The sequence below is a fragment of the Mastigoproctus giganteus genome, chromosome 5, assembly GCF_048544385.1.
Source record: "Mastigoproctus giganteus isolate SK-2022 chromosome 5, ASM4854438v1, whole genome shotgun sequence".
Lineage (NCBI taxonomy): Eukaryota > Metazoa > Arthropoda > Arachnida > Uropygi > Thelyphonidae > Mastigoproctus > Mastigoproctus giganteus.
Genome location: NC_143579.1, coordinates 9664006 through 9689510, shown reverse-complemented (window position 1 = coordinate 9689510; position 25505 = coordinate 9664006). Strand labels below are relative to the sequence as shown.

At 40.3% G+C, this 25505-nt stretch overlaps 1 protein-coding gene across 5 annotated transcripts in view; it reads left to right on the top strand.

Annotated features, from left to right (window-relative positions):
* The window catches only part of ksr (kinase suppressor of ras), a 341876-nt gene that overhangs the window by 53987 nt on the left and 262384 nt on the right, over window positions 1–25505 (top strand). For all 5 annotated transcript variants that reach the window (XM_090373903.1, XM_090373901.1, XM_090373904.1 and 2 more), the window contains exon 3: window positions 15650–15794. In XM_090373903.1, the coding sequence (XP_090230029.1) occupies window positions 15650–15794 (145 nt within the window). The remainder of the gene's footprint in view (window positions 1–15649; window positions 15795–25505) is intronic.

Here is a 25505-nt window from a genome sequence, read left to right as displayed (position 1 = left end):
AGATTTTCATCCATTATCACTTCTAAGAATTTAACTGAATGAGCAGCAATGAGTAGATGCCCTGCAATTGAGGGCTCCAGAGAGACTGCTGGATTGTGGTCTGCTTGTGCTCATGGTGAGAAGATGATGTACTTTGATTTTTCCAAGTTTAGTTTTAGCCCAAAAGAGGCGAGCATATTTACAGGAGGAGAACAGATATTTGTTGAGGGTGACAGACTGATAGATTCTTTGCTGGGTCTAGTGAGATGTTAGCAGGGCTTGGTAGATAGCATATGATATAGTCGGCGTTGGCCATAAATGCAGGTATCTCATTCATTAGCGGTAAAATATTGCTGAAAATAGCACTCCCAATAGACATTCACCTTGGTATTCTATTGATGATAAATCATCGGTAGAACACCATGGACCTTTCTTGAAATCTGTCTACTATGCTCAGAGAACTTCATGTCTGACTGCATTGTAACTCCCAGTACATCTCTTTCTTCTACTACTGACTTTAGTTCAACTCCACCAAGCGTATAAGTTATTTTGGGGTTGCTGTTACCCAGGTGTAAGATCTTGCATTTTTCTGAATTAAAGCATAGCATAGCTATGCTTTAATTCAGAAAAATGCATTAAAGAATTAATCTGATTTAATTCTGAATTAAAGCATAGCATAGCTATGCTTTAATTCAGAAAAATGCATTAAAGAATTAATCTGAAAGAATTAATCAATCTGAATTAAAGCATAGCATAGCTATGCTTTAATTCAGAAAAATGCAAGATCTTACACCTGGGTAACAGCAACTACCACTTTTCTGACCATCCTTAGAGTCTTAAGTGCCTAGTTACTAGGCACTCTGAAGCATCTCTGCTTGGCAGTGATCATTAATTACTCTACTGATCGGGTGCCAAGTGTTCTGTGGCCAAGCGATTTCTAGTGCATTTCTAAAAGCGATTTCTGCAAAGAGCATTTGAGCAAACAGATTCTATTTTTTGTTTCAAAAACCTTTCTTGATTTTTATTGGTATATCAGATTGGTAGGCCCCGAGTGCCAAGCGATATTAGTGACCACAGCGCCTTTTCATAGTGATTATCTGATACGCTTTACTGTAAATACGTTTCTCCCGAGTTTCGCAAGTCCGTTAACTCTTGAGCATTATAATTAAATAGATCTTTCAATTTATATAACCCAGAAAGGAAAGCACCTTTCTTTAACCCCCTTTTTTATTTTTTCGTTAATACTAACCTTTTCTTCGCTTGGGTCACTAGGCGGCACCGCTCTTGCCTCCACGTGGCGGGGCTGGTAACCTGGGAGAAAAAGGTAATCTCCCGGGGCCAAAAAGAGCACGTCATGAGTAAATCAAACTCGGACTTACCTGGGCTGCCAGATGCACCCCAGTCAACAAAAAAGAAAGATAGTTCTATTGCAGGAACTTCAAAACGGCAGAAAACTGACTCTGACATCTATCCTACTCCAGCTTTCCTGATCATGCACTCAACTGGTGAAAATGCAATTGGCAAAATCTCGCCATTTAGGGTACAGAAAGAATTAGAAAGCAGATCTGGAACTCCTAAGTCTGTAAAAAGACTTAGGTCAGGAGATATTCTGATCGAGACCTCTAATAGTAAACACTCAGAGCGACTCTTGAATATTAATCTCTTTGCTGGCATACCAGTTACTGTGACACCCCACAGATCACTGAACACCTCTAAAGGAGTGATCTCTGATTGGGATTTAATAGATGTATCCGAAGAGGAGATGCTTGAAGAACTTAAAGAAGAAGGCGTTATACAGGTCAAGAGAATTTCCACCAGAAAAGGAGTTCTGACTCCTACACGTAATCTCATTTTGACCTTTAATACACCACATCGCCCAGCATCCATCAAGGCTGGATATCTGGTCTGTAATGTCAGACCTTATATTCCAAATCCCCTACAGTGTTTCCGATGCCAGAAGTACGGACATTCCCAGACAGCTTGCTGGGGAACTCCTGCTTGTGCAAAGTGCGGGTCAGTTGAACACAACTGCGAAGCCTGTACTGCACCCCAACCGATATGCCCAAACTGCAAAAAAGATCATCCCGCTTATGCTAGAACATGTGAACGCTGGAAAACTGAGAAACTTATTCAGATTTATAAAACCAATCATAACGTGTCCTATCAAGAAGCTAAGCGAAATATCTCACCACCAAACCTTGCAAATAGATCTACGTATGCTCAAATCACCAAAAAATTCCAATCAACCGCATCGCAAACTGAACTAACAGTACCCCCAAAAGAGTCTTTCTCGAACTATGTAAAAACACTGTTCAATGCATCTCAAACTCAGGCAGTCAATACGTCTGTTTCTATACAAATCGAAAATCCCCACTCCCCGGATGAAGGGCACAAAGAAAAACAAATCGTAACTTCTGCTCACCAACAGGAAATGGATACTAAGGAAATACCCACAGATGACCCCGTTCTACACATTTTTGTAGAAGAAGAAATGGAAACAGAAAGGCCCTACTTTCGAAAGAAAGATAAAAACAAGAGTGAAAAACAGAGAACCTCAGCACCAAGAAAACGCTCGGAAAGTCTAACTAGAGATAAACAATGAGCACAATAATTCAGTGGAATTGTCGTGGTTTCCGTGCCAATATTAATGACCTGTACGACCTTACCTATAAATATACACCAATATGTCTCTGCCTCCAAGAGACATATTTTAAACCTCAAGACACACCAAAACTGTCTCATTACAATATCTTTAGAAAAGATAGAACCGATCAAAATACTGCACATGGTGGTGTAGCTGTTATAACAAACCCATATGTTCCTGTCAAACAGGTCTCACTGAACTCTCCCCTTGAGGCAATAGCGGTCCGTGTAGCTGCTGACATCCATATTACAATCTGCTCCTTATATATTCCACCAAGCTTTTCCATCCAACAAAATGATCTAAACAACCTCATAGCTCAACTCCCCACACCTTTCCTCATTCTGGGAGACTTAAATGGTCATCACACACTATGGGGTAACAACAATATCGACCAAAGAGGAAAACTAATTGAAAAATGTTTAGATGATAACAACCTTCTCCTTCTAAATGACGGCTCACCTACCTATGTTCACCTTCCTTCTGGAACATATACTGCAATAGACCTGTCTATCTGTTCTGCAACTTTGTATCCTACTCTAAAGTGGACGGCAAACAATGATCCACTGCATAGTGACCACTTTCCCATTACAATTGAATTACTAAATAAACCCTCTTATCGTCTAACTAGAATTCCTCGGTGGCTAATTGATAAAGCAGACTGGGAGATGTATAAAAAATTAGCTAAACTGGACCCTGAAATTATACAAAAATCCCCAACCAGGGAAGCGGTTAAGTATGTCACAAAAACCATACTACACGCAGCAGGACAAGCTATACCAAAATCCTCCTCAAAATTACCTGAACACCCAAAAATATGGTGGAATGACGAATGCCGAGCAGCAAAAAGAGACCAAAATAAAGCTTGGAATACTTTTAGGTGCTATCCAACCACCGCTAATCTCATTCAGTTTAAACGCGTTAGAGCAAGAGCCAGGTATTTTAGACGCAGTAATAAAAAGGCCGCTTGGATTCGCTTCACTTCAACCATCAATCAAGCAACTCCCACACATAAAATTTGGAAAACAATCAGGATAATGAGTGGTAAATATCAAACGACACCTCAGCCTATCATGGAATGGAGAGGGCAGAACATTTCTGACCCTACCCAAATTGCCAATATACTAGGAGAAACTTTTGCCAAAACATCAGCAACAGAAAGTTACATACCAGCCTTCAGAAGATTCAAAGCAAATTCAGAAAAACAAAAGTTAAACTTTTCTTCAAAAGCAGAACAATATAACTTACCATTCACTATCCACGAACTACATAGAGCCTTGTCAACATCTAGGCGTAGCGCTGTAGGACCGGATAATATCCATTATTCGATGATACAGGAACTAAGTGCTGAATCACTGTAGTCACTTCTTGATCTGTTCAATAGGCTCTACCGGGAAGACACATTCCCTGAACAATGGCACCACGCTACAGTCCTTGCATTCCTTAAACCAGGAAAAGACCCAACAAACCCTACTAGCTATAGACCCATTGCCTTGACCAGTTGCCTTTGCAAAATTCTGGAAAAGATGGTGAACCGTCAACTGATATGGTACCTGGAAAATTTCAATCTCTTACATTCTGCACAATTCGGCATTCGACAGAACAGATCAACACTAGATATACTAGTAAAACTAGAGAATTCCATTCAGAATGCATTCCTTAGATCGGAACACCATGTAATGGTTTGCTTTGACATCAACAAGGCCTATGATTTCACGTGGAAGTATGGAATACTCCGCGAATTACACCGCCATGGACTTCGGGGCCATCTCCCGATTTTCATACGCAACTTCCTAGACAAGCGAACTTTCCAGGTTCGATTTAAAACTTCACTGTCGGAACTATTTTTTCAAGAAGAAGGAGTTCCCCAGGGCTCTGTACTTAGTGCTACACTCTTTATAATTGCAATAAACACCATTGCTAAACAACTTCCAAACACTATCGATAAGGCACTGTTCGTAGATGACCTTAGTATTTCATGCCATGCGAAAAACATGAATACGATCGAGAGACAGTTACAAGGGGCAATAAATAAGATCAGTACATGGGCACAAACCAATGGTTTTCAGCTTTGTTCTCAAAAAACGTTGTGCATCCATTTTTGCTGACAACGTAAATTGCACCCACACCCGGAACTACAACTGAAGGGACAACCAATAGCAGTTCAACCCAGCATACGATTCTTAGGAATCACCTTAGATCATAAACTTACATTCCTGGAACATATTAAAAGACTAAGAACATCCTGCCAACAAAAATTAAATATTATCCGGGTTCTCTCAGCAACAAAGTGGGGAGCTGATCGCCTTACCTTATTACGGCTATACAGATCTTTAATAAGATCAAAACTTGACTATGGGGCACCAGTGTATAGCTCAGCAAGGCCTAGTGTCCTTCGCTGGCTTGATCCTCTCCATCATAGTGCAATACGCATTGCTCTAGGAACATATCGCACGTCTCCAATACATAGTCTATATGCCGAAGCTCACGAACCCCCTCTCTCTATCAGAAGGCAACAACTTATATTACGCTATGCATATAAAATAAGATCTATGCCTGAACACCCAAAATTACTTTTCACTCCCCAACACAGCAGGTTATACCATAACCGCCCTACTGCTAACCGACCATTAGGTATAAGAATAAGACATCTTCTAGAAGAACTTAATCTGAGTTTTGATAATATCTCAAATACCCCTCCACTATTCCTTGCTCCGTGGAGCATTACTCCACCTTTATGTGATAAATACCTTAATAAATGGGATAAATCTGCACTACATAAAGAAAATTTCTTGCAATTGTACCTTGCAGTGGTGGAGCAGTTTCCAAACTTTGTTGTAATTCATACAGATGGGTCAAAGAATGACACCCACGTTGGAATTGCCGCAGTTTTCCCGAACATAACATTGGCCTACAAACTGCCACATGAGTTCAGTATATTTTCTGCCAAACTATTGGCAATTCAGGTTGCACTGAAGCATATCGAGACCTCCAATATTGAAAACAGCATAATTTTCTCTGATTCTCTAAGTGCACTTCAAGCCCTTGAAAACACCATGAACATCACCCACCTAGTCGTAAAAGAAATAAAAAACTCTTTATATACCTTATCTGAGCTTGGAAGAACCATACATTTCTGTTGGGTCCCAGGACATATGGGAATTCCTGGAAATGAATTAGCGGACAATGCCGCAGAAGCAGCCGACTTACCACCTGATGTACAGTGGAGAGTTCCACATCAAGATTATAGACGAATAATACATGAAAAATGCATGTACCAGTGGCAATCAACGTGGCAAAACCAACTTGAAAATAAGCTTCGAAGTATCAAGCCAAATCTTGAGCAATGGCCTTCAAGTCTCAGTGCAATTCGACAAGGCGTCTCCGTAGCCAGGTGGGAAGGAGCAGCAGTGCGTAGCACACGCTTCTTGATTAGACCGGGGTTCGAGCCCGTCACCACCAAATACGGAGGATGCGGAAAGGTCAGGGAATGACCACCGCATATCCAGGAGCAATATGGCCTTAGTTGCTAATGCTCCTAAAAACCAAATAACAAACAAACAGCAATTCGACAACAGGAGGTAATACTAGCTCGTCACCGTATAGGTCACACTAATATTACTCATGGTTACCTTTTAAGAGGGGAGATTCACCCCCAGTGTAATCACTGTAAAACAGTGCTTTCAGTGAAACATATCCTTGTGGAATGCACAAAATTTGCAATAGAACGCCAGAATCACTTCAATCCAGCCTCAACTGAAGAACCACTAACGCTTAGTTCACTTTTGGGCAATAAAACAGATGTCTCAAAGATTTTTAACTTTCTCAAGGCAATCAATGTATACCACCTCCTTTAGCTAGTCAACAATCAGTTTCCTGACTGTCGATCCATAAAGAAATAGCATAAATACTAACCTATGTATGGCGTATTATGGCAATAGACGCCCATGCGCCAAAAAAATCCCCAAACAAACAAACAAACAATCAGATTGGTATATCAAATTCTCATTAAATGTTTTGTTCAGTAAATGTAATTGTGTATTGTACTTAATAAAAGTTTTGAATATTTTCAATTTTAAAAGGCATCGAACAGAAGCACACTGTCCAAACATTCCTAATTTTTTGGTGATAGACTCTCTGTCCACCCAGTCTGTGGGTAAGTTATTTTCATTCATGATTCAAAGACATCTGGAATATATTGCAGGATCACCAAAAATGGTAAAGTGACTACAATTTGGAGATCTTCGGATTGAAACAGCCACCACCAAACATTCAGAGTGGCTATTAAAGACAACGACATTTGGTGGGTTGCCAGTATCTGTTACTCCCCATAATACCTTAAATTCATTAAAAGGCATCATCACAGAATGGGACTTAATTAGTGTCTCAGGAGGAATTAGTTCAAGAACTTAGCAATCAAATGGTAATCAGTGCTAAAAGAATAATGACAAAAAAAATGAAAATCTCATTCTAACTCGTTCCATCATTTTAACTTTTAGTACTCCTCCTTGCCATCTTTGATAAGAGCTGGATATTTAAACTGCTGAATTCGTCCATACATCCCGAATCCTCTTTGCTGTTTTAAATGCCAGAAATATGGCCATTCACAGCAGGCATGCAGAGGTGATGCCATCTGTCCTATTTGTGGATCAAAAGATGATACACAAGCAGATTGTTCAGCCACAGTTCTCATTTGTCCCAACTTCAAATGCAGTCACTCTGACTTTTCTAAATTATGTGAAATGCGGAAAACAGGATGAAAATCGATAAATACAAAGTAAAACATAAAGTCACATATCCTGAGGCACGCAGTCAAATAATGTTGACCATGCCTAGTCCATCTTATGTCTCTCGAACCTGAAGTGTTCATACAACTGCAATTCAAACAGATGTGTCAGTACTGCCCAATTTCTCGCTAGCTAATTGGGTTATACCAACTTTATCAACCACTGGAAAAGATCATTAGCAAGGGCACATGATGCAAGAAAGCAAGCTTATATAGCATTAGCCAAAAAAAAACAACACACACCCTTCTCATTTCACCCATCCACTCGCACCAAATGTTTCTCTAGTTCTGCCTTGAATCTGTTTAAGCTATCAACTTCTACAATGACAGATGGAAGTTTGTTTCAGCAATCAACCACCCGCTGGCTAAAGGCAAACTTCTGCACATCTATCCTACAACTGTCTTTCCTCATTTTGAATTTAGGCCCTCTCAGGCAATTATTCTGAGCAAGAGGAAGAATCCCATCAGCATTGAGCATGCTCAAATCATTCAAGGCTTTATACAGCTCAATCAGATCACCTCGCAGGTGCCTAGTCTCCAGACACAGTAATCTGCAAAACTTCGTAAGAGCAATCCTTTGTTCCATTCACTAATCTTGTTGCCCTTCTCTGTACTCGTTCCAACAGCTCTGCATCCTTCTTAAAATGAGGCCTCCAAACCTGTATACAGTTTTCAAGGTGTGGCCTGACCATTGCCTTATACAAGGGGCTATCACCTCCTTATCCCTGCTAGAAAAATTCCTGCATATCATTGACAAGACACCATGAGCTACTCTTGCAGACCATCTGAACTGCTCAAAAAACTTCATATCTGCCTGCACAATTATCCCCATGTCCTTTTCACTCTCTACCACTGCCAGTGTAGTACCACACAGTTGATATGTTACCCTGGGGTTACTGCTTCCCATATGCAGTACTTTACATTTGTCTATGTTAAACTTCAGTTGCCATCTACTCAACTTTTCTAGATCCTGTTGCAGAAACGTACTATCATTAGTGTCATTAACAACCCTGCTGACCTTCGTATCGTCTGCAAACTTGGACATTAAGCCTGATACACCGTCATCAATATCATTAATAATTACAGAAAACAACAATGGACCCAACACTGAACCCTGAGGGACTCCACTAATAACATTAGTCCACGATGAGCAGTGTCCATTGATTATCACTGTCTTCTCCAACTCAACCATTCCTTTATCCATAGCAGCAATTTGCCTTCAATGCCACACTGCTCCAATTTGTGCAGCAGTCTTCCATGTGCAAAAGCATTTTTAAGATCCAAATATATGATATTAAAATTATTTGCATCCAGTTCCTTTGTGACCACGTCATAGTATCCAAATGGGTCACACAAGACTTCCTCTTAACAAACCCATGCCATGTCCAAGCTATAACTGAAGTCTTGTCAAGATGATCTTGCATTGCTTCTTTAACCAGTGCCTCCATTAATTTCCCTGGATAGAAGTTAAACTACCTGGTCTGTAATTAATTGTTGCCCTTTGTGAATTGGGGTCATATTTGCACATCTCCAGTCTGGGTACCTCCCCTGAGTCTAAGGATTCTCTCATAAGTATGGCTAAGGGTTTGCTTACTTCCTTTGCTGCCTCCTTTAATATAACTGGATAGATCCCATCCACCCCGGGTGCCTTTCTTATGTTTATCTTCAACAATTTCTCCTCTACTTTGCTCTCAGTTATTAAAAATCATCTAGTTCACTGCCAGAGTTTACCTTTGGCATTACCCTCCCTGAATAACTCATGTGTGATTGTAGATGCAAAATACTCATTTACTTTGTTAGCTACCTGAGCAGGATCATCAACAATTGAACCATCGATGGTCCACTTGACAATCTGATTCATCCCCTTCCTTCTAGAGTTTACTTAAATAAAGAACTTTTTGCATCCTTTGCCATCGCAAAGGATGCAAACATCAATATCTGGCTTTGATGTTTTGACTAGCACTCCAAGCTCATAAAATTTATTAACTATACTCCTAGCATTGGTGTACATGCAAGTATACATGCACCTGTTTCTACTCTTAGTTACCCTAACACAGCCCATGTGTTTACTTGTTCCACTTTGACTCCCAGCAGTCCTGGAAATCCCCATTGCCTTGATTTCTAGGCTGCTGCTCAATTGCATTTCAATAGAAGCAGTGCGAGAATCAATTTTAACCTCTGCCAGCTGCTAATCTATTGGTCTGTCTATCTCCCCAAGCTTGCAGTTTTCCGACACACCTAACTCTGCCTCGATAGCATCAGCAAATATTTTTGCACCCTTTCTATTTAAGTATATATCCCATCCCTGTAAGAAGCAGTCTCTCCTGTTAACAAGCACAGACCAGGCTGAGAAAAATTCTACCCTCTTGAGCCTTGCACAATCTCTCCAGGGCCAAATTGATTGACAAGGCTCTCATCATATACTCTGTCCTATCGTGTCTGTGCAGAAATGCAGACACTTTCAAATTCAGGCGTAACTCGGCTTTTTTCCAACATTGACCTGTACTTGTTAAGTAATTCTGTCGGTCTCGTACTCTTAATATCATTTGTGCCCTTAAAAGATGATATCTGCTCTACAACATCATTAACCTTTGCCCCTGTCCTGTTTCACCTATCCTTTTTGCACAATATTTTCCCCATTTCCTTGACAATAGAATCACCGACAACAACTAGTTCCTTTGGGACTAGCATATTCTGCTTTGGGGTTGCCGCTGTGTTGCGTGATGTTCAAGTGCTAGCTCTGGCATTGATGTGGGCAGCTGAGAGCTTGATGGGCCCTCGATTTAAATGCTTTGAGGGCATCCACCCTGTCCTTCAAGCTCTTATATAGGCCCATAACAATGCTGAGTTGGCGCCTGATTTCCTCACACTCCTTACATCGCGCACATTCACAAAGACATTTCCTTTGGAAATATGATATCCTGTTGCTGATTGTTCCTCAAACAAGCAGTGCATTTCAAAAGGCTGTGATTCAGAGGACAATTGCCTCCCCCTTTGTTCTCCACTGAGCCACAGCTCTCCCATTAGTTTTGAGCCTTTTGCTTTGCTGCTCTGGTCAGAGTCATAATTTCTATTCAATTTCAAATAAAATTCCAATACAAAATATAACCCTAAACTTATATCCCGATGCTGTTATAACACTATATATATGTATTTCAATATCGAATATTATCTCCAAGTTACATTATATAACTTTCTTATCTCCTGTCAAGGAATTAATTTGTAATGTTACGTTTGTAAAAACTAGATCATTATATGTATTTAGTTAAAAAGTACAATTTATTTGACAATGAAATTTAATAAGATTAGTAAATTTTACTGATTAATTGATACTACTATACTCGCTATCTAGTTTTCCATAAAACCTTACGCTATCTAGTTCGGGGTACACGTATCTATAACAATGGTGGCAAGTTACGAATGGTAAATCTACGGACATGGGGTATTAATTACTTTCAAAATTGTGCTATCTAAATTCAAAATAAACCACAGAGCTTGACTAGGTCTGTAAGCTACTTATAGAAAATAATTTAATCTAACAATTAAGTCAATAAACTGGCTAAATATAATTAAAAACTTAGGGTTTGCGGGAGCTGCAAAGCTTGTCCAACACGTGGATTAGATACCCTTACCAATACTAAGTAATTACTTACAAAATCTCTATCTAAGTTCAAATTAAACTAAAGTATTGTTACTTAGGAATATAAAGGAACTCTAGAAAATAAATTAATATGCCAATTTAAGTCAATAAAAAAGCAAAAATTTAAGAAAACTTTTGTATTAGATGGAGCCGTAAAAACTTTGCCTGTTCACGTGAAGTTCGTGCATGTAATATTCTAAAACTGAAACCAGCAATGCCACCAACATCCCAATTAATATCCCAACTAATACTCTGACAGTCTCAAATGACACAGAAAAATTGAAACCTAATAAAGACTGTAAGGAAACTGATCCATCCACCAACACTATGGAAGTGGATATACACCCAAATTATGAAGAACCTATCCTAGAACTCCATGCCAGTGGCCAAAAAAAGACCGAAAAAAATGCCTTGCATACAAAAAACGGTCAGATGAATCATCCTCAGCCAAACCAAAATAATGCCTAACATCATTCAGTTCTGCTCATTCATCATTCAATTCTCCAACCCAGAGTTTTTATATCGATGCACATGAACCTCCATTACATCTTCATAGGAAATCATTATGCTGCTAAGATCCAGAGTCTACCATCTCACCCCAGTTGGGAGTATCTTTATAATACTCAGTGGGATTTGATCTATGGGAGCAAGCCAAATGAAAACAGACCTGCTTCACTCAGGATTAAAGAGCTTTCTCAGAGTTGGAATATCAATTTAAGTGATATTTTTCAGGATGCAATTGCACCTGTTCCACCTTGGACATACGTTTCTGCCTCTCATGATACACATTTTCTGGAGTGTGGGAAGAATACTATACCTTCCTTTAATATCAGGCAGTTGCAGTTAGCTCACACTACTCTGAATTCTCATGCTTGTAAAATCTATACTGACAGATCAAAAACAGCCAGTGCAGTTGGTGCTGCTGCAGTTTTTCCTTCTCTTACAGTTACAGCCTCACTACCATTAGCTTGCAGCACCTTCACAGCTGAAGATGCTGCAGCATCTTGCCATCAAATTAGCACTTAGTAAAATTATTGAACTTTCCATCTCACCTGCCATAATTTACACTGACTCCCTCAGTGCTGTTTCTGCCATAAGGAAGAATTTCTCATCCTACCTTGAAACACATTCATTCTCGTCTTTTTTCCTGCAGCATGTCCAATCAGTCAATTAGTTTTTGCTGGATCCCTGGCCATTCTGGCATTCCAGGAAATGAAAGTGCGGACCATGCAGCTAAACATCCTCAGGTTCCTTACACTGATTGTAAGCCTGTTATTTGCAAAGCAAGTTACGACAACTGGTCACAGATCTGGAAAAGGAATACTTGACAGCAAACTTTACCAGATAAAGCAAGAACCAAAGCTGTGGCTCTCAGGCTTTCGACGAAACAGACGAGAGGAAGTGGTACTGGCAAGACTCAGAATTGGACACACTCATCATACCCATCTGTTCCTGCTACTGGGAGAAGATCCACCCCAGCGTTCTTCCTGTGATAGTTAACTTACTGTTAGGCATTTTCTGTTTGATTGCCCCTTATATTCAACCATATTGTCAAACACTTTTCAGTCAGTCTCTAGGCTGAACCTCGCACATCATTTAATTCATATCCTGGGAAATTATGCAAATATAGAAGAACTTGTAATCTATTTAAAATGTATTGGCCTATACAGGAGTATTTAATTTAACATCTACACCAGTATATTTCGACTAAATAAACTGAGTAGAGACAATTTGGCCTCAGTAGCCCTTGTGTCGTTAAGCCAAATACCAACAACAACTCTACCGCCCTTTACATCATCTGCAAATTTATACACTCTCTATTCTTTCATCAATGTCATTTAAGAAAATCCTTGGGGAACCCCACTTCTTACATTAACCCAGTCTGAGAAATAACCATTTATCACAACCCTCTGCCTCCTTCCCTGAAGCCATCCTGCTATCCATCTAAGGATTTTCCTTGTGATTCCAACCTGTTCCGGCTTATAAAGTAATGCTCATGTGGGACTGAGTCAAATGCTTTTCTGAAATCTAAATAAACAATATGTCAAAATTATTCCCTAAATCCAGCTCATGAGTGACCCTGTCAAAATAGCTAACCAGATTTGTTAAACATGATTTTCCCTTTACAAAACCATTCTGTGTATCTTTCAGAATTCCATTTCTATCTAAATGAACCTGAATTCCACCCTTGATAATTGCCTCCATGATTTTCCCTCCCCTGAAGTTAGACTGACTGGTTGGTAATTTCCCACTCCTATGTATTGGCGATACATTGGCACTTTTCCAATCCAATGAATCTCTCCTATGTTCTCATAATTAGCCTTAATGCACTCACTTGCCACCTCCTTTAAAATTATAGGGTATATGCCTATATAATTCAAGTATTATTTTCATCTTAAAGTAATTAATCGTCAAACAGGAAGAATTCAGAACAAGAAATTTACCAAAAATTTGTCCCTCTTATGTGCAAGTGTCCTCAGAGTGAAAATAGCCTTCAAAACCAGTTCTTCCTAAAAATTGTACTGTTCTGTATGATGACTAAAGCAAGATAAAATAAATTTGTGTTCTAATTGGCAGTTAATTTAACAGAAAATTATTAGTTACTGTTAGTTATTTATTTGTAGTATTGTTACTGTTATACAGGGTGTTTCAGTTAAACGTTTCAGAACTTCTAAGAGGGGTAGGGTACATCCTGACAACTCGAAATCATATAGCAATGTGGGGTCGGAAATGCTTTCCTGAAGCGGTGTTGTACACAGAAGCACCATAAAGAAAAGAGACCGTAAGTGAGAAATCGTTTTAATAATACATGAAAAGAAGCAAAAGGTACATGGATTAAAGTAAGTGTTCGAAATTTCTTCCACGGGCTACAATGCACGCCTCACATCTCCGACGCATAGACATCCGAACATTCTGGATTTCTCCAGGCGAATTTCGAATTTCTTGAACAAGAATGCCAAGTTAGTAGGATGGATGATTACACGAATGCAGAGTTAGCCGATATGCATTTGGCGTACGGGGCTGCAAATTGTAGTGGGCCAGCCGCACAGCGTTTGTATGCGGAACGATATCCGACGAGGCGTATTCTCAGTCATAATTTCTTTGCAAGACTGCACCAGAGGTTAGCTGAGAGAGGTTCATTTGAAAGAGCTGACAGGGACAGGGTAAGAACAGCACGGACTCCAGCCGTCGAACAGAATGTGCTGCAGCATGTACAGGAGAAGCCAAGAACGAGTACACGAAGTCTAGCAAACGCAGTCGGGGTTTCCCATTGCAGCGTCTGGAGGATTCTCCGAGAACAAGACATGCATCCGTTTCACGTGCAGCGTGTCCAGACACAGCAACCGGAGGATTATGCACCTCGTATTGCTTTCGCACAGTGGTACCTTGGAAAATGTGCTACAAATCCCCTTTTTCCTGCTGAAGTGTTGTTTTCCGATGAGGCATCCTTCACAAGGGAAGGAATTTTCAACACGCATAACGACCATATCTGGGCGGTCGAGAACCCGCATGCAATACGACGTCGTGCAGCACAGATTAGATTTTCGGTCAATGTATGGGCAGGTATTATGGGAGATCACCTCATCGGACCTTACCTGTTACCGTGTCGTCTAACCGGACCTATCTACTTGATCTTTCTGCAGCAAGTATTGCCACAACTTTTGAGAGATGAACAGATGTCTGCATCGACGCAACCGCCAATGTGGTTCCAACACGATGGAGCCCCTGCCCATTATAGCGGAGATGTTCGTAACTACCTGGATGTCACATTTGGTCAGCAGTGGATCGGACGTGGTGGTCCCGTGCGTTGGCCTGCTCGGTCACCCGACCTATCATGTCTTGATTTTTATTTCTGGGGTCATATGAAATCGCTAGTTTATGACACCCCTGTTGACAATGCTGAGGAGCTGGTTGCAAGAATCGCAGTAGCTGCCGAAGAAATTCGAAATTCGCCTGGAGTATTCCAGATTGTGCGGATGTCTATGCGTCGGAGATGTGAGGCGTGCATTGTAGCCCGTGGAAGAAACTTCGAACACTCACTTTAATCCATATACCTTTTGCTTCTTTTCATGTATTATTAAAACGATTTCTCACTTACGGTCTCTTTTCTTTATGGTGCTTCTGTGTACAACACCGCTTCAGGAAAGCATTTCCGACCCTACATTGCTATATGATTTCGAGTTGTCAGGATGTACCCTACCCCTCTTAGAAGTTCTGAAACGTTTAACTGAAACACCCTGTATATTTGGGGAATTGTTAAAAAGATTGCTGTGGGTTAGTACCTCTCTATTCTACTTAGTTCTGAAAATGGTATCAATTCCTTTGTTAAGAGTTTTAAGAGAATTCTGTGTGTGATAGACTTTGGGAATGTTGCTTCCATTGGAGTTGTTACAAGTCAAGGAGCCTAATCAAAGTGAAAATGTCTTATTGCTCATAAAGCATCTGTTGTATTTCTCATATTCCAGTTAAATTTTTAATTTATGTATTGTACCCCTCGATTAAACATCCAAAATTATTTGATACATCTGAATTTTAACAAAAAAAAAAAAAAAACAATTTAAAAAAGTAGAAATGTTTATCATCATGTTATTTATTATTACAGGGTATGTGTGGTAAAATCATAACAATGGAGGTACTTTTAAAGATATCAGAACATGAGGTAAAAGAAGTTATGCATAAAAATGATGCCCGAGATGAGGAAATTCGAAGATTATTAATTGCCCTAAGAAATTTAAAAGCCTACACAGGTGAACTTAGCTGTTTTAAACAGTTGTGTAAATAATTGATATATATATATATATATATTTTTTTTTTTTTTTTTAAAATTGCATACTTTTTATTTGTGATACAGAAATCACAGATACCTTGTTGATTTCCAGTTTCCTTATGGGGTTGAGCATTGTTATCCATCAGAATGAACTCTTCACTTATAGCTCCAGCACAGGGGAGGATCATGTCGCAGATTTTTGTCTGTATAGCTGCATGCAGTTATGGTCCCGATAATGTGGAGGTCTGTATGATCGCAGAGATTAATGCCAGCAATTCAGCTAACTTGAAACAACCTTTAGGGTTGTTTCAGGTTATTCTTTCATTCATCCATTTGCATTCTCTGTACCCAGAGTCATCTCTGAAGTGCAAACGGTACCATTCATTATCAGTACAATTATGAAGTTTGAGCACCCATATTCTTCTGTTGTGATGTAGGACACTCAGAACACGTACCACAGGTTTTCTTGCATGAAGTTCATGTCCATGCAGATGATTTTTTTTTTTAGATTGACACCTATATCTCTGTCCCCTGTCGCTAAGCTTCAGATTAGCTGGCTAGCTTTCAAACATTGATTTTACTGGGTGGGGAAGAGGAAGAGATTGCAATCTTGCTTTAGCATCATTCATGGTGTACCACCTAAAGCTTAACATCTATGAATGGTCTGTATATTTCTTTGAACCAATTCTGCAACCTACTGATGACGCTTTGTGATACCAAGCCATATTACAACTTGACATTGTGACTTTTTGTTGTGTTTTTTACGCAACAAAACTCACACATTGGTAGGGGGTTATATCCTGAATTTAGAAATTAATATGAACTATTTCAATTCTAATATGTACAGTATCTTCTGGTCCTTTTATCAGTATTTTTCAGAGCAGCTCATTAGATAATACAGTGTACTGCTCAATCAGTAATTTGGTATTGATTTCTGAATGCAGGATATCCTTCGTGAACTGTTAAAAATTTTCTGCATAGCACTTGCTGTGAGGGAAAAAAGAAATCAATCTGGAAATGCACACAAAACAAGTTGCTGAATACCTGTCTATTTGCTTTCTGTGCACTACATAACAAATTGCAATATGTGGTATGTACAGAGTTGGCTTTGCATTACTAATACCTGACCAATATATATAGGGCCACCTTTTGCCCATAATACAGCCCATACACATTTTGGCATGGCCTCTAAAAGGTGTTATAGGGTGTCCTATGATGGTAATACCCATGAGTTGCACAGTGTTTCTAGTGATGCCTACACATTGTTGGGATGGTCGTAACATTGAATATCCCTTTCCATTAGGTCCCAAACATGCAAAATGGGTTGAGATCAGACAAGTTGGGTGGCCATGGGAGGATACAGATTTCACTGTCACATTCTTGAAACTAGTTAGCAACCTGCTAGGCTTTGTGTCATGGTGCCAGTGCCGGATTAAGGCATGGGCTAACAGGGTAGCCGCCCGGGGCACCATTCTTACAGGGACGAAGAAGCTAATTGTAGCTTGGGTTTGCTGCCCTTATGAAGATTTCTAGAAAATGCAAAAGGGCGCTGAAATAATCTTTCTTTGGGCACGGGAATATCTTAGTCCGGTGCTGCATGGCACATTGTCTTGATAGACGCTGGAGTAACTTTCTATTGACTCTTTTCTGAATATACTGTCATCATGAAGGGGTGTATTTGGTTGGTGACAATAGAATGTTGTGTGTTCCTATCAAGCTATTGATTAATGGTGATCAGAGGACCTTGGGTCCTCTGATCACCATTAATCAATATTAACCATTAATCAATTAACCACAAAAAGTCCTCAAACGATAACACCATTCTCTGCATCCTGCCGAAACCAACAGTGTATCCAGGTGTCATGGTCTCATGTTACTTGCTCCAAATGCAAATATGCCCATCAGCATGATACAGTTGGAAATAGGATTCATTACAACAGTTGACAGATTTCCACATGCCGGTGTTCCAGTGTTGATGCTGACATGCCCATGCAAGGTGCAGTTTCTTGTGTCTTGCAGTGAGCATGGATACCCATGATATCCATTGACTGCCATAGCCTATACAAGCTGATGTCCTGCACATAGCCTTTGTGAATATTGGTCTTTGCTAATCCTGTGTGTGCGGTTAGCTTGGCCAATTTGTTGCATTGCTCCATGTTACAAGCCACAACACAACATTCATCACAGGCATCGACCACATGTGGTTGTCCCATGTGTGACCTTTTTCTGGTTGTTCGACCGTTGTTGAGCTAGTCACAGTAGATTCATGATGCCACTGAATGGGAGCACTTAACCTTGTTGACTGTTGTTGAGGCACTGGCACCTGCATGTCTTGCTCCCACAATCATTTGAGGTTTGAATTTGGAAAGTTCTTGACTCTGATTCATTCTTTTCGCAATACACTCAACTGATTGCCACATGTGCAAACTACAATCTTATATCCCGTTCTAACTTTAAGTGAACATTATAGACCAGTCTGTTTCTACACAAGAGGGTTTTACTAAAGCAAAGTCAACTCATTGCGTGTATAATACATATCACAAATTAAAATATCTTAAATTTTTAATTGATACATCAAGTGCTATTATGTCTTATTAAATTTTGAAATATACAACAATAAGTACTTTATTATTTTTTCATATTTTCTGTAGTTCCAATCACCATTTGTAGTTTGTATTCTGTGCTCATCCCCAATCCTCTCATTTAAATTTATATATTCATTATGGTTATTGGGTTCGTTCTGCAAAAAATGCAGTGTCCCTAGTCCATAAACCATATTACACACCTTATTTAATATACCTTATTTAATTTCTTATATATTCAACTTATATATATATATATATTACTTATTACATTGATTACTATGTTTTGCTAATAAAAAATGGTGCTACTTCTTAAAAATAGAAGCAAGATTATACCCATAATGCAAAGTGTGAACAATGGTAGTTGGATGTGTGACATTGGAACATTGTTGCTAAGCAATTATAAAGTGATACTGGAAATCTGAAAATGAGTGTGAAGTTCAAAGACACTGGAGACAGAATTTCCACAAAATCACTTAGGAAGATTTCAAGAAATTATGACATTTCAGACATATAGTAGTGATCTGGTGTTGCAGCAGTTTGCATGATCACCACAGATATCTACAGGACAAGCTGTCTGTGAGACTGGAATCAGCAGAGGTATATATCATATTCTCAAGAGAGCTGATCTTATGTGCCAAGATTGCTACATGATATGAATGAAGATTATCCCAATTACCACTTGAGTTAATGAATGGTTTAAGACAAAGTTGGATGAGGATGCCAGATTTTTGAACTAGGTTGTTTGGTTGGTTGGTTCAAGCTCAGTGGTACAGTGAACTGGCATAATTTTGCGTATTAGTCTCCTGATAATCCAAGCATTCATGTAGAGAAGTCAGTGAATTTACCACGGTGTTGAGTATCATTAAGGGGAATTGTCATACTGTAATTTTTGTTATGCTTGTTTTGCTTGCCATTTATAAGCTCTATGGTAATGAAGTAGTTAACTGCCAGTAGGATAGAACACCCCACACTATCGCCATGATGTAATGCCCTATCTTGATAATCATTTCAGAGGCTGGTGGATATCCTGAAATGGAAGTATTTCCCATTTTCACCTGGTTTATCCCCACTTCTACTTCTGAGGCTACTTGAAGGAGTAGTATGTAATGTATGGTAGAAATCAAGATGAAATTAAACAAGTGTGTGAAGCCATCTCAGCAGTTATATTGAAGAATATGTGCCCTTCAGTTATCGTCGCTCTGAACATCACCTTAGATGCAAATGGTGGGTAATCTTAATGTCTGTGCTGGTTTACCACATGCCACAAATTTTTTTTCTGTACATACCCAGTAATTGTTTCTGTGGCTTGCAATTTATTTATTTCTAAAAAATGTGCACATCTTTGAGATTGTCTGTCTGTGTCAGCCAGTCAGTCAGTCATTCCTTCCTCTTGGATTGTCAAGGACTGCTCTTTCTATTTTCCATTGATTGATCTATTTTCTCATTGATCCATTTTCTCATCGTATTGAGTTTCAGGGGGTGGTGATTGTAATTCTGGATGAGGTTTATAATTTCAGTGGTGGCAGTGACTTGGAAACCTTTGTCCAAAGAGGTTCGGAAACATGGATCATTGTGTGCTTGAATTAATTTAGTTTTAGGAATTTGTCTTGATTTCTCGATTTATGTGAGCTTGTTTGTTCACTTCCACATTAACAATTCAGCTTGCATGCTTTTATTAAATTGTCCATAAAAGTTATAAAATGAAGTGGTTGTAAGGTGCAGATTATTCCAGGTTTAACTTTAAACCGTTTTTCAGTTATTCCTTCAATCCTTATCACAGATTTGCTAGTTTTATATAAATTATATATAAAACTGGCAAATATATAATATTTGGTTTTATATTATATAAATTTCTTATTCTCTTCCTGTTTCCTTTAAATTTCTTAGAAGATTATCCTTGATGGTCCCCTCAAGGATAATCTTCTAAGAAATTTAAAGAAATTTGGCACCTGTACATGTTGTGGGGACCTCCCAGTGATGTTGCTCAACCTCCAGATTAGCATCACTGGGATCCAACACCCCAACATCAACAGCCTAGGTTCCAGGCTAACATCAATGGAATCTGGCATGTTTACCGTGCGCTGCAACCCGTGGAAATTCGGAAAGGGGAATCCTGGTGGTTGAGGGGGGCCCAGCTTCAATACACCACTTTGGCCCCTGTTTTGACAAGATGGGTGGTCCTGGAAGGCCCGGCTAGGATCAGTTGGCTAGTAGGCTTGCCTGCGAGGGTCAACCGTGTCAGTGCCATGCCCCTACCTTCATAGTCTGAGGGATAGGATTCAGGCAGGCAGCAGTGCGGGTATGTTGTCTGGGTAGCCCTGGCATTCTGCCCCTGATTGCATTTATTGCATTCCGGGTAGTGGGCATCTCTTCGGGCTCTGTGGTGGGTGGGGAGCCCGGGCACTAAACCACTTCAAAACTTTTTGAATCATGATAGACTAATTTCTTCTGGGGCCCCAACCCAGTCCCTAACTGAAAATTTGACCGTAGACCAAGAGAACGTCGCTTCTGCAAAATGACAAAAAAAAAAAAAAAAAAAAAAGGAGGTTATATCAAGCCCAACACCTTGGTTCTTGATAATTCACTCAACTAGTGAGAAGCCTATAGGAAAAATTTAACCTTCTTTATCCAGAAATGTTTGGAAGGCTTGGCAGACTCTCCTAAGTCTATCAAATGGCTTTGCTCAGGTGACATACTTGTAGAAACCAGAAGTGACATGCACTCAGAACAGCTCCTCCATGCTACAGCTATTGGGGAAATGCCTATCACTGTCACCCCCCCCCACAAGACACTTAACTCATCCTGTGATGTGAATGTGGAATGGTATCTGATGGATCTGACTGAAGAGGAAATCTGTTGTGAGTTAAAACCCCAAGGAGTGACAGCTGTTAAACATATATTCATGCGTAGGGATGGGAAACTTGTTTCCACCAGAAATATTATCTTGACATTTAATTCACCAACTCTTCCTCATGAGATTGAAGCTGGCTATTTTAATTGTCCAGTGCATCCGTACGTCCCAAATCCTTTATGGTGCTTCAAATGTCAGAAATAAGGACACTCACAGATGGCTTGTCGTGGAGTCCTTTCATGCACTCTGTGTGGTGCCAAGGACCACAAAACAACATGTTCAGCTGCAAAACCAACCTGCATTCCCTGTCAAGAAGGACACCCGGCCTATTCAAGAGTATACCAGAGGTGGAAACAAGAAAAAGAGATTCAACAACTTAAGGCAGAGCTGAACATATTTTATCAAGAGGCAAGGAAAATGGTGAAATCCCTAAATACAAATAAGCAACCTATGCTCAGATGGTAGTAGGGAGATGTTCCATTGGAACTCAGACCGAAATGACCATACCACCAAAGGAGTCATTCGCTCCCATTGCAAGCTTCCTGCTAAGTTCAATAAAACCCGCACAAAAGGACCAGTCAGCTCCCACTCTTATATCTGTACTTCCTGATGCTCCACCAACAAGAAAACAGGTTGCTGAGAAAAGAATAAGAAACCTGACGTACATCTTAGTTCTCAAGAAAAAATGGATGTCGAGAAGAAGGAAGGTACATGAAGAAACAGTCTTGGAGCTCTTTCTTGAGGAGGAAATGGACACGGGACAGCTTCCATACGTTCCCAGAAAAGATAAATTCAAGAGTGACAAAAGTAAGCCCTCAGCATCTCGGAAGCTGCCTGATGGACCCACCAAGCCAAAATAATGGCTAAATTTCTGCAATGGAATTGTGGATTCCTGTGAAATACTGATGACATCGAGGCCCTCCTGCAAAAGCACAAGCCAATCTGCCTTTGCTTGCAGGAGACACCTAAAGGCAAATGATGACCCCCATCATATGTAACATCACAATTTTTCATAAGGACAGAATTGTGGATGGTCTTGCTCATGGAGGAGTAGCTATCCTTGTGGGCAACCAGACCCCAGTTCAGCCTTTGCTACTTACAACCAGTATAGAGGCTGTTGCAATTTGTCTTACAGTTGGTTTTTTGTTAACCATCTGCTCTATATATTTGCCACCTGGGACCGACATTTTCCAGGAGGACCTTGATGATCTTGTAATGCAGTTGCCTCCCCCTTTCTTACTTCTTGCGATTTTAATGGACATAACACACTGTGGGGTAGTGCTAACAACAATGGATCATAGAGCATATGCTAAATGACAATGACCTCTCCCTTCTAAATGTGGGAACAAATACCTTCTTCCTTTACGTTTTCTGCTATTGATCTTTCTATCTGCTCCCCTTCTCTCCTTCCTTCTCTTACCTGGCAGGTGGAGGAAAACAGGAAAGCAGGTGGAAGATTGATCAGGCTGACTGGAATGCCTTTCAACATCTCGCAAATTTTGACATCACTACAGTCAGTCAGGAGCCTATCAATGGTGCAGTCACATACATCACAGAAAGTATTGTCCAAGCAGCTGCAATCGCAATTCCAAAAACATCTTCCCAGTTTCCAACATTTCCAAAACCATGGTGGAATCCACAATGCACAGCAGCAAAAAAACAAATCATGGGGGATAATCTGCCGATACTCCACCACAGCAAATTTATTAGCTATGTGTGTGTGCCAAAGCACATTTTATCCAACATAAGAGCAAAAAAGAATCCTGGATCCGTTTTACATCATCTTTTAATCAGGTTGGTTGGTTATTAGGAGTTTTATGGTGCATCAGCATCTAAGGCTATTATGTGCCAACTGTTAACCTGGCAACCAGCTCTAAGGTAGTCTGGGAAAAAGTGCAGAAAATACAATGCACACCCCTCGTCGGTTCTGGAACATAATAGATGTACTATTGAAGACTCTAGCAATAGCATTGGCTATTGCAGTAGTCTGTGTTGCTGTGCTGTTGTTGCTGAGATGTTTGCAAATGGGAAAACATTTGCGAACATCTCAGCAACATCATCATATTACCCTGAGTTTCTGGTCCTTAAACACAAAACTGAAAAACAGGCCCTTAATTTTAGATCAAAAGGCTCCCACTGACATAATGGTCCTTTTACCATCTGTGAGCTGAAAACAGCACTTGCCTTCATAAAAGCTATCGCTGTTGGACCAGATGACATCCATTATGAAATGATCAAACACCTTCCACCAAAATCCATGGACCACTGCTCTTCCCATACAACAGAATTTTCCTTGAAGAGCAGTTTCCGGGTGCCTGGCGCAAGGCCAATTATTCTTGCATTTGCCAAGCCAGGCGAGGATCCTAAGCTTCCTTCAGATTACTGCCCTATTGCTCTGACTAGCTGCTTGTGTAAATTATTGGAGAGAATGTGTACCCATACGTTTTCTGCTATTGATGTTTCTATCTGCTCCCCTTCTCTCCTTCCTTCTCTTACCAGGCAGGCGGAGGAAAACCTGTATGGATGTGATCACTTCCCCGTGATAACCTGCTTACACAGTGGGAGATCGTCTTCCTTTTAGGTTACCTCAGTGGAAGATTGATCAGGCTGGCCGGAATGCTTGCCTTTTATTCTACTTAGAATCAAATGACCTTCTCTCTCAAAATCTGTGCGGCTTCCGAAAGAATAGGTCCGCTTTGGACCACCTAATTAGAATGGAAACATCTATTGAGATGCTTCCTTAAAAGAGAGCACCTGGTGCCAATCTTCTTTGATATGGAAAAAGCGTATGACACTATTTGGAGATTTGGTTTTTTAAAAGATATTTACAACTTTGGTCTTACAGGCCACCTTCCTCTTTTTTCAAGTCCGAGTAGGTTCCACCCTACTCGGACTTGGAAAAAGCTCATTTGCCAAGAGGAAGGGGTACCGCAAGGATCTGTCTTAAGTGTTATGCTTTTTGTCATTAAAGTTAATTGTATTACCGAACAACTTCCTCCAACCATAAAGAGTGCATAAAGTTGATGATTTTAGCATTTTTTCCCAGTAATGCAACATGAGAGAGAGAGAGAGAGAGAGAGAGAGAGAGAGAGAGAGAGAGAGAGAGAGAGAGAGAGAAAAACTACAACAAGCCATTGACTGTCTTAACTCCTGGACAATGGCCAATGGCTTCAGATTCTCATCAGAGAAGACTGTGTGCATGTTGCTTCACCCCCCCCCCCCCGAACCTAAATTGAGACTTGGACAAAGCACCATTCCAGTAGTGGAAACGAAATTCTTGGGACTCATATTTGACAGAAAGCTGACATTTCTCCATCACATCCATCAGCTATGCACCAAATGTATGAGAGGGCTGAACCTTCTCTGTGTTCTTTCTTCTACCTGTTGGGCTGCAGACTGGTGCACATTACTCTGTTTGTACTGTGCACTTGTGTGGTCAAAATTAGATTATGGTTGTCAAGTGTATGCGTACGCCAGGAATAGCATCCTTCAGTGGCTTGATCCCATCCACCCACCACCAAGCTATCCACATTGCTACTGGTGCATTAAAAACATCTCCGGTGCAAAGTCTGTATGTCGAAGCAAATGAACTGCCCTTGTCGCTTCAACGAAAACAGTTGTCTCTACGATATACTTTTAAGGTGAACACTCTGCCACACCACCCACGTGGACATCTGTTTTTGAGCCATGATGGGAAAATCTTTATAACACACATCAGACTGCCAACCGTCCATTTGGTATATGTGTCCAAGAGCTACTCAGAGAGCTGAACCTCACGGTAGACAAGATTGCTTTATCACCCAAGCAGGCCTTTCCACCCTGGCATGCCCAACTCCAGCATGTGACTTCTCCTTTAAAAATTGGACGAAGTCAAATACTCTACCTGCTGTCTACCTTCAGCTCTACTCACAACACCGAGCGAAACATTCTGATTTCGCACCAGTATACACAGACGGCTCAAAGTCAGAATCATGCGTGGATCTGCAGCTGTGTTTTCTGACTGTATTACATCTGAGCAGATTCCTCTTGAATGCAGCATATACACTGCAGAGCTGCACATTGTAGAATTAGCTTTGTACAACATTAAAACTTGGCAACACTGGCAGTTTATTATATATACCAATTCATTGAGTGTGCTACAGGATTTATCTGCGATGAGACACACAATCATCCAATCCTGTCCCAGGTTCTGCAGGTCCCTACCAGGATTTATCTGCGATGAGACAAACAATCATCCAATCCTGTCCCAGGTTGT